Below are 17,638 nucleotides of genomic sequence, written 5' to 3'. Positions count from 1 at the left end.
CATATTGTAAAAGTATCGAAAAGACTAACAGAGTAACATGCAAACTTGGAAAAAGAAGCCATATTAACTAAAATACTGTCGTAATTTAAAAATCTCATAGAATAAGTTAGATTCTGTAGGGATTTTTCTTCACACACTTAACACCCTTATCAAATTCACACTGGATTAACATTTTAGTTCCCAACTAATTCTATAAACCAAAATCCCTAGAATAATTCTGAAAGGGATACATACTTTACAACCTCTTGTGTAAGGCTGATTTTTTTTAAAAAGAAGAATGAGGCTTAGCATTCCCTAAGATCCTGTTATAATAAGCAAGACAAAAAAACAAAACAAAACACAAACCAAACAAGAAACAAACAGAAACCCCATACTACAGTTTGTTTTGTTTTATGTAATGATACAATGTCAACTTACCACCTCTGCTTCCAGTGATTTTATTTTGCTTTCATAAGCTTCTTTTTGTGAGGCTAGTTCTTGCTGAACCATCTCTTTTGCAATTTGGACACTTTGCATCATTTCTTCCTTGGCTTTCAGTCGTGCCTCTTCAATTTCTGATTCAAGCCTACAAGTGGAGGTATCACACATTCAGAATGCTGGCTTTAATCTCCTATAGGCTGCATAGAGATCATAAACTTTTTTTCTATCATGACAGGAGCCTCCAATTTTAACAATAAGGATATGAAGGTTTGTTTTGTGGGGTTTTTTTTAAGAACGACTTTTACACTTTATGTAGATATTTTTTATTTCATAGGGAAAATGTAGACACTGGCAGAGATGGAAGATATTCCAGAATTTTAAAGTCCACTCGATTTCCATATTTATTTTTTTATGCCCCTTTCACAAAATTAAGTACTTTAATAGAAACTCACTAAAACACATAAAATTTACTTTTCTGCATCTTAAGTCTGCATCTTGAGTCTTGCAGTTTAATAACTCCCAGGAATGAAACAAGTACAAAACACTTTACTGTCTCTCAAATTTTCCACCATCACAGAAGACCAAGGTTGTGACTTGGGGTTCTTCTCATTTTCCTAAGGTACACATTCATTCCACCTAAGTCTGGAACTTCCATTTCCATTATAAATGGAATTCACAATAACCTCACTATTTTCCAACTTTCCCTTATTGTGAAATAATTAATAATCTTAAATTTCTCGTTTCTTAAACTTATTGCACGGTTGCATTAACAACTGAACTTATTTTTAGAACAAGAAGATACAATACTTACTGTGTTCTCTGTGCAATAAGCAGCTCATTCTTTGCAAATTCAAAATCTTTTTGACCATCATGCAAAAACATAGTCCCACAAGATGGCCTTGTAACTTTCTGAACTTCTACTGGATGATTAAACCTGAAATAATGGTCTCCCCCAAGGATCACTCGATCACCCTATTGGGAAAGCGGGGGGGAAAGTTTGTTCTATAACTTTTAGATTTATAAGCAAATTTACAGTGCTTAAAACATAGCAGGTGGGGCTAGAAATCAGAGAAGAAAAAGCAAATATATACAGTTTCAGAGCCTTCTAAGAAAACCTGCAGTCTGAAGTTGTAATATTAGCAAAGCCAAGAAATACACACACACACATATTACTGTTACCAAATCCATTACTTACATGATGCAGAACTGTTGGGTCTAAAATGCATTTCCCATTTACGTATGTCTTTGCTTCTCTTAGTGGAATAATAGTCACTTTTCCAACAGTATTTTTTATAACACTGAAAACAAGAAACATTTGTGATATTAGCAGCTCATGTTAATTGCAAATAATGTTTCTTAATAGACTAAAACTCATGCTTTAGATAGTGTCCTGTTACAGTTTTTCCAGATGTGGATTATCTTCATACTATTTAGTTACAACATACATAATTAGTGAGTGACAACATATATTTTGGAAGAGAATCAATACTTAAATCCAAGAAGAATTCACTGCTAAAAAATTACTACAATACTCCATCATCTGAGCATTTCTTTGATAATGCTTAATTTCCCAACACATCCACATCTTTCGTGTTTTTAGTAACTGATTACTTAAGTTTCTTAGAGCATTTTGTCTAGGACTAATTGCATGGAATCCACTTTAAACAATATTTCTGCAATATGGCCAAGTTGCTCTCTGTTTTTAGTTTTAAGTAAGAACTATCAAGGCATGTCACTTTTCCATTGAACTTGATGTAACAGAATTATATACAGCATCATTTGATCAGGCCCTCCTCCAGCATTTCTGCACAAATAGAAAATTTTGCTACATGAATGAAACGAACCTATAAACAACCTTGGTTAACAGATTTCTAGAGGGAACAGAAGGAAGTTACCTTAATCATTAAACAGTACAAAAATTATCCTTAAAGAGTATTTTCCTGGTTAGAAAACTGTATTTTGTTACTGCCAGAAGGAAGAGTGACTCCAAAAGAAGGGAAGGGTGAGAAGTATTCCCTGCTCTCACTTCAAGTGTAAAAAGAACACTACATACCAATGGTCATCAGCAATTAGCACTCCGGAAAGCTGGATATCATGTTTCGAATTTGGTGTATACCTTCCAACTGTGGTTTCTCCTTCCTTGATCATATACAATAGCACCTCAGAAAGCTGAGGATCTTCATTAAGATTGACAAGGTTTGGTAAATGATTGTCCATTTTGAATGCAATTCCTGCTTTCTAGATAAAAGAGAGCACCACATAAAAAACCAATTTACTTTGTGCATTCAAATATCTATATTAAATTTTTTCAAGTCACAGTAGTCCGTTAAAAGAATAGCATTAGGGAAACCAAATCTTACAGCTACTCTAACTCTTCTGCAAGGCTTGCTGATGTTGTATTTTCTATACTATCTTCTACAGAAAGTGAATTAAAGTAAGAAAATGTACCTGCAATTCTTTTATATCTTCTAATTTCCTTTTTTCTGCTTGTTCAAATTTTTCCTTCCAAGCCCTTAATATATTAAGGGGAAAATAACACAACATATTAGGAGAAAATTTCAGCACATAAATTTTATTCTTTCTGTTTTTAAGTAAGACATTAACAACTGCCTGACCTTTGCATTTCTGCCATGTCCCTCTCCTGCTGGTGCAATTTCACCCTCAGAGATGTTATTTCCTGCAAATATCGTCTGTATTTTTCAGGATCAGTGTTCAGAGCACTTTTCTGAGCTGCCTTCAGTTTTTCAATTTCAGCTTTCAATTCTCCATTAGACAAACCACACACACAGTACACACAAAAAATAAAGACAAAACAGCATTTAGACATTTTAGTACAACACTAGAAAATTCATCCTGTTATTTAATTAAAAATTAAACACCTATCCCCATTCCAGGTTCTCAAGTGTAGCCTCTGATATCATCTGAACTTTGGCCAAAAAAACCAAAGGTCCCAAAAGAATAATATTAAAAGGAAGATATCCTAGGTTGTGTGTATTAGCATAGTTGGCAAGTGGTCAGTCAACACAATAGATTAGTAGTAGTAACAACTGTTATGGAGCAGTAAGTTAAACACACATGTAAATGAAAAACCCTCAAAGACTGCAGATGTCAGCCTCACCTCTGATTAGCTTGGCATTCACATCTTCATTTACTTTAGCAATGTTGATAATTGAACAAGCTTGTTTTGCATAGCGAAGAGTGCTGAGTGTTTCTTCTGTACTGCTGGCAGCTGGACTCACTGTGGCAATCATAGCAGTTTGTGAATTTCCACCAAGACTTTCCTTTAACAACCTTCATTCAAAAGGAGAGAAGTAGTCAATTCCCGGCCCCCACATAAAAAGAAAAATTAAACTTCTCAATCTGAACAGATTAAATACAAAATACCTAGGGTCTTACTACTTATTTGAGAGTGATTGTTAGCTACTTAAAATACAAACCAAGGTCCTGTTTGCTCTTTACCTGATGTAACAGGCTAATTTCTTCTCTCCATGGATTTGAGAGAGAGGGAGGGAAGGAAAGGAAGTGATGCCTCCTGAATAGAAGAGGAATCAACAATCTGAGAAAACTTTTACTTCTATATAAAAAATTCTGAAGTATACATACCAAGTAAGGACAGATTCCCGGTAAGGAACAAAAGTTTTCTTTCCATTTCGAGATTGTTTAGAAAGTGCAGAAATAACCTTTCCAAGGGTTAACAGTGATTTATTGATACTCACACCCTCCTACACAAAGTAAAAATAAAAATAATTATAGTATAGTTGTGTTTTCTTGTGTGATGTTATTGACTGTACTGTTGATTTAATTGTGCTTATTCAAAATATGGCACAGCTGTATGATATTAAATGCCACCACTGATTAAAAAAAGATGCAGGAATATCCTAGAAGATCTTCATTTGCAAAAACAGAGATCCTGGCTTTAAAATAAGCACTGTTAAGAACCCTCAAACTTATGAAGGCAGCTTGAAAGAAAGCTTCTTATTAGAAACTATTTACTTAAATCCCCAAAAAAGGGGCAAGCCTCAACTCCATGAAATATTTGATTCATGAATGGAAAGTCATGAGGACAGTTTTTTCTCATTCCTTCTAAAGGATCATTAGGCCTGCACAGCATGGGAATGCTGTTCTCAGCAAGATCTGGCCTGCTATACTGCACAGGCAAAACAGCTTCTCAGGGCTACCCACCCTCACTAGCAAAATGCTATCCAGTACATATAAGCATAAGGGCTACACATCCATATTAAGTAAAGTTCCTGCCCAAGAGTCCTGGTAGGCAGAGGGTGCTTTGGAGTTCAGGGGTATTCTTTGGAGTCCCTTCTTTTCTACAGATTTCCAATATTGGTTTACCTTCAGCCTTTCTCCAGTGGTCTGAGCTGTTAAGCAGCATTCACTGCCAGCTAGATCAATGAGATTTATGTGACTGGTAAGCCTACGATCACATTGTTCTTCATCCACATATTCTACCTGGAAAAAGGGAAGATGTTTGCATTCAAACTAAAAAAAAAAAGGCTGAGGACAAGCAGAAGTCTAACAAGCTGTTCACTTCAAATGGATTTAAAAATTGACACTTCCATTTACTTTTTGACTTTCATGTACATCCCTTGAAGGAGACCATGTTCAGAGTCTTAACCATCGTATCGATTGTTTGCAGTTGAATAACTGTATACGCATAAACTGCAAACACAACAGATTAGCAAACTATGGGTTTGCATCTGTAGTTGACTACTGCAGCTATCCAGTAGCCATGGAAATCAGTAAGGTGTTACTGACTTAGAGCAATGATGATCAGCTAAGTAGTCAATGGAAAAGTCTCAGGACTTTTCAGGACTTCTCAGAAACTGCTTCTCCTACCATTGTCCCAGCTCATCCCCTGCAGGAACTCGGCACATCTATCTCAACTTGCACAGCCTAACCTTCTTAGAAGCCAAAATGTGTTGGCAGCAGTGTGAAACTAGGTTTGGCCTCAATTTGGATTCCAGTTACATCTCAAAACTCACACTCCTCAAAAGCTTGGAACTACTCCTAGATCTGCCAGTCTAGACACGTTTATATTGCTGCTATAAATATATGTAGCACAGAGGCAGTAGAATCTACTCAAAGCATGTAAAATAAAACAAGTTTTGCTGTGTAGAAAGCCACGTTAAAATGTCCTGTGCTTTACTCATCTTCAATTATATTCTCACAACAGTTTTGTAGGCAGCACACAAAACAACATTTTACTACCCAGTTTGAACAGATATAAAACGCGCCACAATACCTTGGTTTGAGTCATGACAAGGGTGAAGACAGAATGAGATCTAGAGCTCTTGTCATTCATTACTGTAGCAGCTGTTGCTCTCTGCTTATTTCCTAGTTCAAGCCAACTCTGTAAGAAATAAAAGTCAAGATGTGAAACCAAAACCTACTTTGGGTAGCTAACTGAAGATTAAAATGTTTGAAAATAAAGTTATAACACAAATGATGATTCCATAAGGGAGGAATTAAAACTTAAGTTTAAGAGATAACCATGTGAAGAGAGTGACACTTGCCTGTATGCATCTACTTAGCTCCATTATATAGGAGTAGTCTTCCTTATCCTTTTACAAACACAGCTGAAATATCATAGACTACTTGGCAGGCTGTAAAGCATTTTCTTCCCATCCATGGAATTTAGTTTTAAGCAGTGAAAGAAGAAATATTTGTATTCCCTTTTAGTAACCAAATAAGTCTTACCTGGATATCGGAGTAAGAACTGACAACATTCCTAAGGTGGGGGAAAAAGAAAAGTTTGGATTCAGACTGTTTTCTTTCTACAATTTTCCCTGCTGCCTGAGTTCTGAAATATTTCCCCAGTTACAGACAAAATACAAATAGACCATGAAAGCACCAGTTGTCTTGAGACTTCCACACACTTATTTCACTAAAGCAATACACTAAAGGAAATAGGTCAAGTCAAGCTGGACATTGGTACGCATTTTTGTAAAACTACACGATACTAAGATCTTGCCTAATTTACTGGTGAGTACTCATGCTTTTAGGATTACACCATACATCTATTAAAACGAGAACAGTTCAGACTTACACTGTCAGGCCTTCCACATATGGTCCTAACACTGGGTGTTCTCTTACACGAAGCTGGTGAGAATAATTTTAAAAGTAAAATTATTAGGAGTACATTAGTTAGACCTAGCACTCAGGAATACCTTAACATTAAAAGTAAGTCTAGCCACATCCCTAGTATGACATTTATTATCAGCAAAACTTAACATGAGTCATTTAGAATATTTTCAGGAAAAAAAACCTATAACTGAATTTTTCCAGCTGCCTGAGAAATCACAGCAGACTGCACTAGGCCATTGCTCAGAGCTAACTGCAAGAACATGTATCTTATACAAGATATTTATAGAAGAAACCAACAAAACACTTTACTGCAGCATAGATCTATTATGTTTCTAAGTTAAATAGCTTAGCTCAAAATCACTGACAGAACTCAGAGGAAAGCATTCCTATTATAAACAAGATAGTATAGTCTTTACTTCTATGTAAGTAGTCCACATAAGTTCCAAGTTTAGAATAAAAGACTTATTTCAACAGCAAGTTGAATGTAGTATATCTTCCTTATCATAATCTAATATTCATAGTTTACACACAAGTGGTCAGTATTGCATTCAGTATGTTACTTTTTTTTTTAATAAATAAAACATGACAAATTCCTTCCCTACATCCCCTACTTAAAACAAATCTCCTTAATTCATGGTTTTACATGTTCTAACACACAAGCACTGAAAACTAGCTAAACTAGTGATGCATAACTAGTTAATCAGGCCACTGATTTCAACCCCTTCTGCCCCTCCTCCAGCTTCTTGGGAAGCAGACAACCAACAGGGAAAAAAAAAAGAGCTTCCTGACAGTGCCCATGGCTCTAAGCAGTAAATAATCCAGGGCAAAGAACCTGAAAGATATTATCCATCTTTGGGCTAAGATCGTATATGATAGGAGTTTTCTGTAGCTGGGCAATGTAAATACGCAGAAGAAACAGTGAGGAAGAATTCTCCCTTTGCAAATATTAACATTTTTTATGGACTGCAATTAGATAAAGTGAATGGACATTCCAGTAGTGCCGAGAACTGGGGACACTGATGGATCAAATACAATAGGGCAAACACTTTTTTTCCTCCTCCCAAACACCATTGTAAGACTCCTCACATTGTCATCCTTTCATTTTAGAACTCCATCTAAATTACAAGATTATAACTCAAATTATATTTGCACAGAAAACTCTTAATATAATCTGGATATTTAGATAAATAATATTCTAAGAGACTTTTCATAAAAACTGATAGGATCATCTTCATTTCGCAGATAAGGTGAGATGTTAACAACAATTTTAAGAGATTCTACTGAATTGTTTTGTTCCTATTTCAGCAAGATTTTTTTGCCTTCGCATTTCTGAAGTACCAAGCATTTTGCTTGAAGCCATATAGTGAGATTTTTTTTAATTGCTCCTATAATATAATCCTATTATTCACAACAATCTAAGGTACCTGGATAACAAAACGACCACTAGTCATTTGTGCATTTTTGTTTACAGAATAGATGTCACTACTTTGAGATTACACACATACTTGTTTGGGAGCAACTTACTGGTTGTTTCTTCTGTCCACTTTCAGCTTTAAAGACAAGCAAATCATGAATTCTCTCATTGTATACTTCAAAAAAGCTCATTTCAAGATGATACAAAATCTAATAAAATTAATAATAGAAGAGTTATTGATATAATCCACATATCCTTTCATCATCCTTTATTTCAAAAATTAACCCAGATTGCCAGATCCTGCTATTCAACATTAGAAACTTTTGTACTGAAGGTGCTTTCCAAGATAAACGATACCCTAAACCATAGATCTGCTATTACCAATACAATTTACTGGAATTCCATCCATTCCCAGATGATAGATATCAAGCTTAAAGCAAAAAAAAAAGTATATACATCCACCTCAGATGTTTTAGTACATGAAACCATAGTTTTGTTTGCACCTGCACTAGTCTCATTCCCTTTAGGATCGTGCTTCTACAGCATGATACATGTAACAGAGAAGGCATGGATTGATGTTCTCAACATCCCGACATGGAACAGAATAACTTAATGGAAAGATAAACCTTGATTCTACCTACAGCAATTTTTAAAAAAACAACAAATTTCCATGAAAACATATCTCCTTCTTCTGAAGGCATCCAAGTCTTTTTTTTTTTCTTTTTTAAATAAAATGCAATTTTCTTTAAGAGAAAAGAATGATTGAAGAAAAACTAAAACTGCAGTCAGAAATACAAGATTTGAGACAATTTGCAGCAACAGAATCACTTATTCACAATGCATAACCAAAGGAATAACAAACATATCTAGCAGCTCTGCATTTTTTAGAAGTTATACTCTCTAGACAAACTCAATAAAAAATAACCTTCTTAGATTTCTCGGTGTCTATCAAATCTACAGAATATTACATGTTCACTGGTATTAGGATTCAAAGTCAAGAATAAATCAATAACGAAATTTGGAATAGTTAAAAATTGAAAAGTTTCCCTGCATAAGCTTAGATGAATGTTAAGGTCTACTGACCTGTGAGACAGTCCTTACACACATGGACAAACATACAGAGAAAAAGAATATGAAGAACAGCCTTTGTCCCCAGCATGTTTTGCATCAGATATTCCTTATCCAAGAAAGAGCATAAATATGTTTCTAATCCTTTTTACAATTTTAAGAGAAATTCAGGGTTTCTAACCACAAATGATCGTTTGTGTTATTAGCACAGAAAGCTTTATGTGCACGATCCAAATCTCAGGCGCTGTACTGAGTCAAGCTGGGTCTTCAAAAAATGTTTCTGTCCCAGAAATTCAGTCTTAGAAAAGCCTTCACAGTCAGACAGAAAAATAAATATACTTGAAGAATTCCCACAAACACCCTGCATACCTGCATTCTTAGCTTGGGTCTTTTCTTCTTAAGTTATGAAATGAGTAGTTTAAAAGAATTTTTTAAGAGTTTAAGTTAGTTGTGTCCCCAGTTATGATTCTGTAAGTTTACCATTACTACACCAATTAATTGGGGCAGAAACAGAATGTAACCCTTTGTTAAAACACTCTGGAAAGGATTATCACTTTGCTGGTTTTAAATCCATATACTATAGGTGTAGGACAGGAATTCAAATCCAAATACTTTGTGATCAGATGAAACATTCCCACCCCCTCTCAGAAGGCTACTCTTTCATATGGAGTTATGTACAAATAAAGATCTATTCTCAATACAGAGAGGGAAACAAAACATTATTTACAATGAAAATTTTAAAGTCTTAAAAAAAATCCAGGTGGGGATAGTTGATTTTTTTTTATTTCAGCAAGAATACTGAGCTACAATACTAGAATTAGAATACTATTAAAGCGTATTTTGCTTTGCTATGTGACAATGTTTAAAGATAAATTCGTATTTTTTGAGTTCTGTTTTATATGCCTCCATTGAAAGTATGAAACCCACTAGGATTTCTTTGCACCTTTCCTTACATAAATCTTATCTTATAAGACATACTATGAAGAGGAAAGAATCCTTGCCTAATGACACATCAGAAATAGCATGCCCATATTTCTTTTTTACATTATTGTCATTAAAGAAACAAAACAATGTTGATTTTGACTATTTAAGGAACACTGTTAATCAGAGCTACTAGCAGAAATAAGATTTGAATCAGCAAAAGAATACAGACATTAATAAATGAATCAGCACTAAGGTATAAAGTGAAAGAATGAAAGTGGTATCAAAATACTGAAAGGCATGAGTTTCCTCATAATTCAGTGTAAGGTCAACAGCATAAGCATACCACCTGTTGCTTGTCCATTTGTGCTATTTGAGTGAAAAGATCTTCACAAAGTCTTGGAATTATTCCTCTGTCTTCATCAAATCCCATCATCCTGTAGTTACAAAAAAACCACTAGTTCAATTTTATAACTCTCTATAGCTAGTTTTAATATTAATTGTATAGTGCTCAAGTTGAAATCCCATATGCTTTGAAGTTATAGAAATAATAAGCAACAGAAATAAACCTGATCTAAGATAGTGCTTGTTTGAGCAGGAGTTGGACAAGGTGATGTCCAGAGATCTTTTCTAACTCATCCATTGAGGAATGGGTTGAAAACCTAAGTAAAATGAAAACCCTACAGCAACTGAAGAGTGAGTTGCACTATAAACAGTAAGCCTGTAGACATTTGCTATCCTAACATGCATGCATTTTATGTTCTCTGCACAGTGCCAGTGTGGTAACCTAAGCCCCTCTCCACCTCTGGCATACTTCTTTCCTGTCTAGTTCTACCGCTGCAGAAAACCACTGTGTTGGACTAATTCAGCTACAGTCTAGAGACACACACACCTGCACAACATAGTTGTCAGCAGAAATTTGTTGAGTACACTTGACTTGAGGACACAGTTATTACCGATATTAATTTTAGCTTTGTTTAAAATACAAAGGGGTGAAGGTAAGTAACTGTTTACCTGAAGGTGGAGGAAAAGACAACAAACAACAAACAACTACCCTACAAATAGGATAAGAACTGCAATACTGAGCATAACTTTCTTTTAGGCCAAGGTAAATAAACATTCTAAGTAAAAATCGGGTTCCCCTTTAAAGGCAATTCCTACTTCTTTATAAATTCTATAGCTATTATAAATTGAAAAGAAAGATTAAAATTCTGATAAATTGATTAGAAACATTTGTGGTCTTCAACTACATGTATAAAAGTCTATAGTACCTCATGGGAATTACAAAGCTCATAGAACTGATTCTAATAGATGCATCCTTGGAAACAAAACAGTTCATGAGGAATTCTGTTGAAAAATATACACAAGGTATATATAAATTGGCTATAAACCCTCAAAATGTAACTTGTCTAGGTTTACTTTGTGTAAATATTAGATTTCAAGTACACAGTGTCAACAGCATCTGGCTTCATTTATTTCTGTTCTGAAACAGGACCACAATTAGAATGATCTCTTAAAGGTCTTGTCCAAAAACCATACAATACTTCAGAACATGTCACTTCATGCACAAAATAACAGGGGTGAACAATAGCACTGGGAGAGTCTGAGAAGATCTCAGCATTAATAAAGGTTTTCCTTCATCAAAATCTCTGAAAAGGGGTTTTTTTTCTTCACTAGAGTAGAGAAAGATCAGTGTCCGATACATAAAAATATTCTACACCTAGCTTTGTCTTAATTATTATAAATATTGTTTTAATTGTTTTGAAATATGCAAAAACATTTTAAGAGTTCAATAACTATGAAATCAATTCCATACAGTCTCTTTTCACGCCTTTACACTGCATAAAAAGCGGCTTCTACAGAATTTTAACAATTATTATTATGAACTTACGTGTATGATTTGCCAGAACCAGTCTGCCCATAAGCAAAAAGACAAGTGTTATATCCCTCAAAAGCTCTTTCTAGGAGCGGCACTGCCAACGTTTTATAGATCACTGCTTGGCTTGCAAAATTAGGATGACACTTGTCAAAAGACCAGAAAGAGAAGTCATAACTGAAGCTGTAAACTTGGTTTGTGGCTGGATTTCGTACAGCTGTCTCTGAACCACTCATGGAGACTACAGGGAGGGAGTTTTCATTTTTCTCTCTGAATGGACAGGGGGGGGAAAAAATTAAAAAATTAAAAAACATAAGCTACATGCTTTAAGTTAGTCATTTCAATCAATTGCCTTATGGAAAATAAAACATTCGGTAATCATTGTTAAAAAAACTGTTTGATGAACATACAAAGTATTCAAGCTCAAAATACTTCAGTTAATGAATATGTAAAAAATAGCCCCAAACGCCTATAGTGAATTCGACTTCTTAAAATCTTTACCTTAATGCTGCATGAAATATCGGCTAATTTCAAAGTATGTATGCTTATTGGGCCAATAATTAAACAAGTCAGAAAATACAAAGCAGGAATCAACATACACTATAAAAGCTACTATTAGTACCAGAAATAAGTCCAGGATACAAACCTGTTAGTGAAAGGCCGTACACGCACAGCTACAATTACTTTGCTGTTTGCCACTTTGAAAACATCTTTCTCAGTGCTACTGCTCTCAGCTAGAGTTTCTGTGTTCTGTTCTGGTTTTAAACTTCCACTCACAGAAGGAGAGCTGGAGACACTAGTTTTGTTTTTGGATAAAATTTGAAGATGAGGCATTCGTTTCTTTGAAGCGGACAGAAGTGTTTGATCCTGAGAAATACTGTTCTTTGGTGTAAGCTTAAATCCTTCTGTTGAACCTTTTGTTGGTGTCCTTGGTCTTTCCAAACTGTTATGTTTTATAATGAAGTGTTGTATCCTTTGCTTTCCAGCTAGTTTATTTATATTGCCTTTTTCATTTAGTTCTCCTGATACCCTGTTAATATATTTTGAGGTAACTAATTGTTCTGATTTAGGAACTTCATTTTGAAGTTTTGTGTCAGCAGCATTTGTCCTATATTTTAAATGCATGCAGCTATCATTTTCACACAGACCATCAACAAAGCCAAAGGAATCCTTGCTGTTCAGGTGACACTCCGACTTTGTACTTGACTGACCCTCAACTAACTTAAAGCTTGGTTTAACATCACAGGTATCATTATTATTAATATTTGGTGGAAGTGCAAACCTGTAATTTTTTTGTGGAGCAGAGTCATTCTCTTCTATTCCAGGTACAGTATTCTGATTCATTTTACTCTTCTCTATGCAGCCAGTCCTCACGCGCCTCTGCAGAGTAAGTCTTTTCTCCGTTTGTGTATTTTCCATGCCCTGTGTTGTGTTTGCATGCAGTTGTTCACTACTGGACACTGGTTTTTTGCTTGCTCCAGTTCTCCTCTGGAGTGTTAATCTGCCTTCAGGTTTAAATGTAGTTGATGTGTCACCCACTTTTTTACAGGCTGAAATCACGTAGGTCCTATTTATTTCCTCAGTCTTATCCTGAGAACATGAGAGCAGACCATCCTTTTCTTCTCCTGACACCTGTGATTTCAGCTGCTGCCCAGATGCTTTGCTGCTTGTAAATGTATTCTGTGAAGAAGTCTTCTGCAAAGATGTCGTACGTCGTGCCTCTGAGGGGCTTCTCGCAGGAACTGTGTAAATAGGCATTTTCGTCTTCTAGCAAGTTAACATTAGGTTTTTACTAAGTACAATACCTTTCCCACAAGGTTATTCCTAGTTGTTTCTTCTTAAGTAATCTGGGGAGACAAAGGAAAAATTTTTATGATGCTCATGCCCAGTGCTAGTTATGTTTCAGTGCATGGGGAGCTCTTTATATATACTGTAGTAAATACATGATCCCAAACATTAGTAACCATTAGTAGCCTGTTTCACCTCCAGAGTTTTATATTTGAATGACTGCTTCCACCAATAACAAGCTGTTTGGTTCCATTTATTGAGTTCTATGATTTCTTTCGGAAAGTAAACCAAACATCATGAAGAAGCACCAGTTAGCACAAAGAACGATCTAACTATTTATCAACAAAAATCACCAGGAACACTTCTTCCAAATGATCTACCACGATCCCTAAAGAAAGGAAATTCAAGATAGTGCCTCCATTTACTCACAACTATTTATATGCTTAGTGTTTCACAACTAACAGACTCCAGTAGAACAACAAAATTATTAACGTTGAATAGGAAATCTGTGAAAACAAAAAGCAGATTTTTTTCAGGATCTTGATATATAAAACCCACTGTCAGAGTAGTACAGTTAATAAAGATGACTATCACAATATGTTTGAACACTATTTTAGTTCACTGTAGTACATACATGCATAGCAAAACAAAGATACCTAAGCCTAGTGGACAGAAGAAAACTGTAACATGTGTTCCACATCCTTTCTACATGTAAATATTTAGAAAGCCATACATAATCAATCTGTATAGAAAAGTATGCTTTCACTGTTGCGTATGCATCAGAGTTATTGGGTTGTTCCAGGTTTGACATCACTACCTACTACACACTTGCCAGCTGCAATTAATTTGCTATTAAATGTCAACAAAGTCACCTGGCTTAGATCCTTCAAAACTTGCATATATCATTAACAAAAGCAGCAGATGGTCAGGGAAAAAAAGGGAAAGAAGCAAGATGAGAGCAAGTGATGTAGAAGCAACTGTTTAGCCATTGCTCCAATAGAAGTTACTTTTAATGCTACACTTTCAAGTTACAGCTTCTGAAGTACTCTCAGAAATTATGCAATTATATCCACTTCTACATGTGTCATAACTGCACAAAGTTTTCATAGCTCACGTTATGAGGAAAGTTTCAAGAATTTCAGACCAGAGTGTATTTCTTGTGCAATCCAGTTTGATACAGGAAACTAAAGTTACTTGAGTTGTAAAAAACACATTTTGTGATTCCATCTAGCAGTCAGTAAATAAAGGAACATGGTTGTAAGCCACGAGGTACTCCAGCGTTTTCTGAAAGCCCATCTTTTCCATTCAGCTTTAAAATAACTAGTGTAAGAACAGTTCCCCCTCCTGTCGCTATAGCCGTGCTTCATCTCCCCGTTAAAAGCTCCTCATTCTAAAAAAAGGAGTAAGGTTCAAGACGTTGTTAGAAGCACGATCGTTCCTTTTTAATCGATTACAAATACTAATTGCTGATGGAACCCCAGCGCTCAAAACTGAGTGAAAGCGTAGGAGCAGTGGACAGCTTTGCTCTCCGCCAGCACACCTACCCTCTTCAGGCCAGCCCCCGTCAGACTCCCGGCGCAGCCACGGATCTGTTTCCCGACCGCCCCGCTGCAGCGGCCCCTCAGCCCCGCCGGGCCGCCGAGCCCGCCCGCGCCCTCAGGGAGAGGCGAGAGAGAAGCAGCGGCTGAGTAACAACCCGGGGGGTACTCGGCGGCGCAATGCCTTCGCCACCCCGCCCCGCCGACCCAGCTCTGCGCTTCCCGAAACAATCCCCCCCCCCGTGCCGCGGCCAGCCACAGGCCCTCGGGACGCCCCAGGGAAACCCCGTCCCCCCTCAGCTCACCCACCAGCCGCGCTCCGCTCCGCGCGCCCCGCAGATCGCGCCCGCTCCCTGCCCCGTTTGAACGCCCCGGGCCCGCCGGGATTGGCTCCCGCCAGCACCGCGTCACAGGGCGCGGCCCCGCGCTCCTCGGCGGCCAGGGCGCCGCCCGGGCGCCCCCTCAGGGCCGCGGGTCCTTGCCAGGCACAGACCGCCGGGGCCTGTCGGAAGGGATTCCCCCCCGGAGGCCGCGCTGCCGGCGGCCGAGGGGCAGGAAGCTCGGCGCAGTCGGTGCCCCCTGAAGTGCCCGGCGCTACCCCAGGCACTGCCCCGCTCTTCCCGCCCGGCCGTTAACGGAGCCGGCCCCCGGCGGGGAGCCGTGCCCGGGCCCCGGGCTGCATGTGGACCGCGGCGCTTACCAGCTGACCCTCAGAAAGCGCGCGATTAGCGAAAGGTTTGAGCACCGCAGGATCAGAAAGATTATCAAGTACCACTTCACGAAATCTCCACCAGTAATACAAACTGGTCCCTTGTGGAAGGATAAAGGCGTTTTATAAAAGATTTGGCATTTATAAATACTGTACAACTGAGTTCATACGGAAACCTTTTTTAAAACAACAGCAGAGGGAGACAAAACACCAAGGGGGGGAAGAGGGGCAAATTAAAAACCTGAGGTTTTTCACCGTATCAGATTATGTTAAAGTAGTAGCAACAGTCCATAGAAAACAGTAGAAAAAATAATAAATATCGTATTTCAGATTATCACAATTCATAGTAGGAGTTTTTCATTAATAACTATATAAATCTGTTATTGTTAAAAGAATCCCTGCCACCAGTGCCCCATTTACGTCATCTGTCTTTTAGCAGCTAAAACCTACTCTTTTAGAGTTTAGTTAGGAAAAAAAAATAAGCAGCTACTAAGCTTTTAAAAATTAGTTTGCTACCAAAGACCATCTATCATATTGTGCCAACAAACTGGAGAGACTCCAGACAAAGTCAGGGGGCTGGCATGTGTGACACATGGAGAGGCAGAGAGAATGGGCTTGTTTGGGCTGGAGCAGAGATTATATGCACAGGGCCAATATCTAAGTACCTGGGACATCTCAGTCTGCCAAAAAGGGATGATGCATTAAAGCAGCATCTGATAAAACTGACCTCTCAAACCTCAGCCTAAAAGAAAAAAAAAAAAAAAGTTTTGATTATGACTCATCTCAGACTTTGGATGGAAAGTTGTACAACACTATCTTAATACAGTTTTGGTCTCACTGCCTCAAAAAAATGAAATAGCGTCTGGTGTCAGACCATGGCAAGTAATGTTTAAATGAGTAGTAAATACGATCAGGTATACATTAACTATAATGTTTCATTAAATAAGAACACAAATTTCTTATTTAACTTAAATGGTTTATGTCATGGTAGAGATGGACATGACAAGCGATTGGTGCAGACAAGATGTCTAATCATTATTATCTATGCTCTTCTATCTGCTTTACAAAGCCGTGTGCTCCTTTGATTGGTGACATAGTTGTTTTTCAACATGGCTATTGGTTGACTTTTACTCTTCTTCTCTGCTCCTTAGTACGGGCAGAATTGCAGCTCCTCCATCCTGCTCCCTTGCTCACAGCTCCTTTTATCTTTTTTACTCAGCAAACGTTCCTCTTTTCAAGGGTACACTGGAATCTTCTCAAGGCCAAATTCTTCTTCATCAGGCTTGTGGCAGACCCGCTGCCTCCCCTGACAGGTTTATACTGTTTCTCTACAATGAAGTTATACTAATAACCACATATTTCTGCTGTTACAAAGTGCTTGAGTAGGACTTTAACTGATCCACAGGGAATAAAGGAGAAACTAAACTTTCAGTACTCTTTACAAACGTAACTTGTATAAACACTCACAAGAACCCCCATAGAGCATCAGAGAAACATTCCCAGTGGAAGCTTTTATGTAAACAAACAGGAAGTAAGTGAGGCTTGTTTGCAGAGACTAATCTGTCACTAATTTTTTTTGGGGGGTGGGGTGGAGGGTGTCCTTTGCAAAGATCTTAACTCAGTATAATGACATAAAAATTACTAGAAGAGTATGTTTCACAAGTCAGAAATTATTATTCAGAAATCTTAAAATCGAGTATCTTCTCAGTTTATGCTGCGAGTAAGACCAAAGACTACTGGTTTTGAAAAAGTTACATAGCATATTTTTACTAGGCCCTACTGTAATTCAAACACACAACAGTCTGTAT

General features: G+C 37.3%; 1 protein-coding gene across 1 annotated transcript in view; it reads right to left on the bottom strand.

The window, feature by feature from the left end:
- Positions 1-17,577, bottom strand: part of KIF14 (kinesin family member 14) — a 32,140-nt gene extending 14,563 nt beyond the window's left edge. Inside the window, exons 1-17 of the mRNA XM_074832714.1 lie at positions 16,496-17,577; positions 12,442-13,642; positions 11,811-12,065; positions 10,269-10,356; positions 8,041-8,139; positions 6,479-6,531; positions 6,130-6,160; positions 5,675-5,782; positions 4,765-4,881; positions 4,024-4,142; positions 3,539-3,711; positions 3,036-3,183; positions 2,869-2,932; positions 2,474-2,658; positions 1,616-1,718; positions 1,232-1,392; positions 418-565 (exon numbers count right to left, since the gene is read on the bottom strand). Of these exons, the coding sequence (XP_074688815.1) occupies positions 418-565; positions 1,232-1,392; positions 1,616-1,718; positions 2,474-2,658; positions 2,869-2,932; positions 3,036-3,183; positions 3,539-3,711; positions 4,024-4,142; positions 4,765-4,881; positions 5,675-5,782; positions 6,130-6,160; positions 6,479-6,531; positions 8,041-8,139; positions 10,269-10,356; positions 11,811-12,065; positions 12,442-13,553 (2,964 nt within the window). The 5' untranslated portion in view covers positions 13,554-13,642; positions 16,496-17,577. The remainder of the gene's footprint in view (positions 1-417; positions 566-1,231; positions 1,393-1,615; positions 1,719-2,473; positions 2,659-2,868; positions 2,933-3,035; positions 3,184-3,538; positions 3,712-4,023; positions 4,143-4,764; positions 4,882-5,674; positions 5,783-6,129; positions 6,161-6,478; positions 6,532-8,040; positions 8,140-10,268; positions 10,357-11,810; positions 12,066-12,441; positions 13,643-16,495) is intronic.
- Between the last annotated feature and the right edge of the window lie 61 nt (positions 17,578-17,638).

This window comes from Strix aluco, chromosome 8 (genome assembly GCF_031877795.1).
Source record: "Strix aluco isolate bStrAlu1 chromosome 8, bStrAlu1.hap1, whole genome shotgun sequence".
Classification (NCBI taxonomy): domain Eukaryota; kingdom Metazoa; phylum Chordata; class Aves; order Strigiformes; family Strigidae; genus Strix; species Strix aluco.
This window is presented reverse-complemented; position numbering and strand designations above follow the sequence as displayed.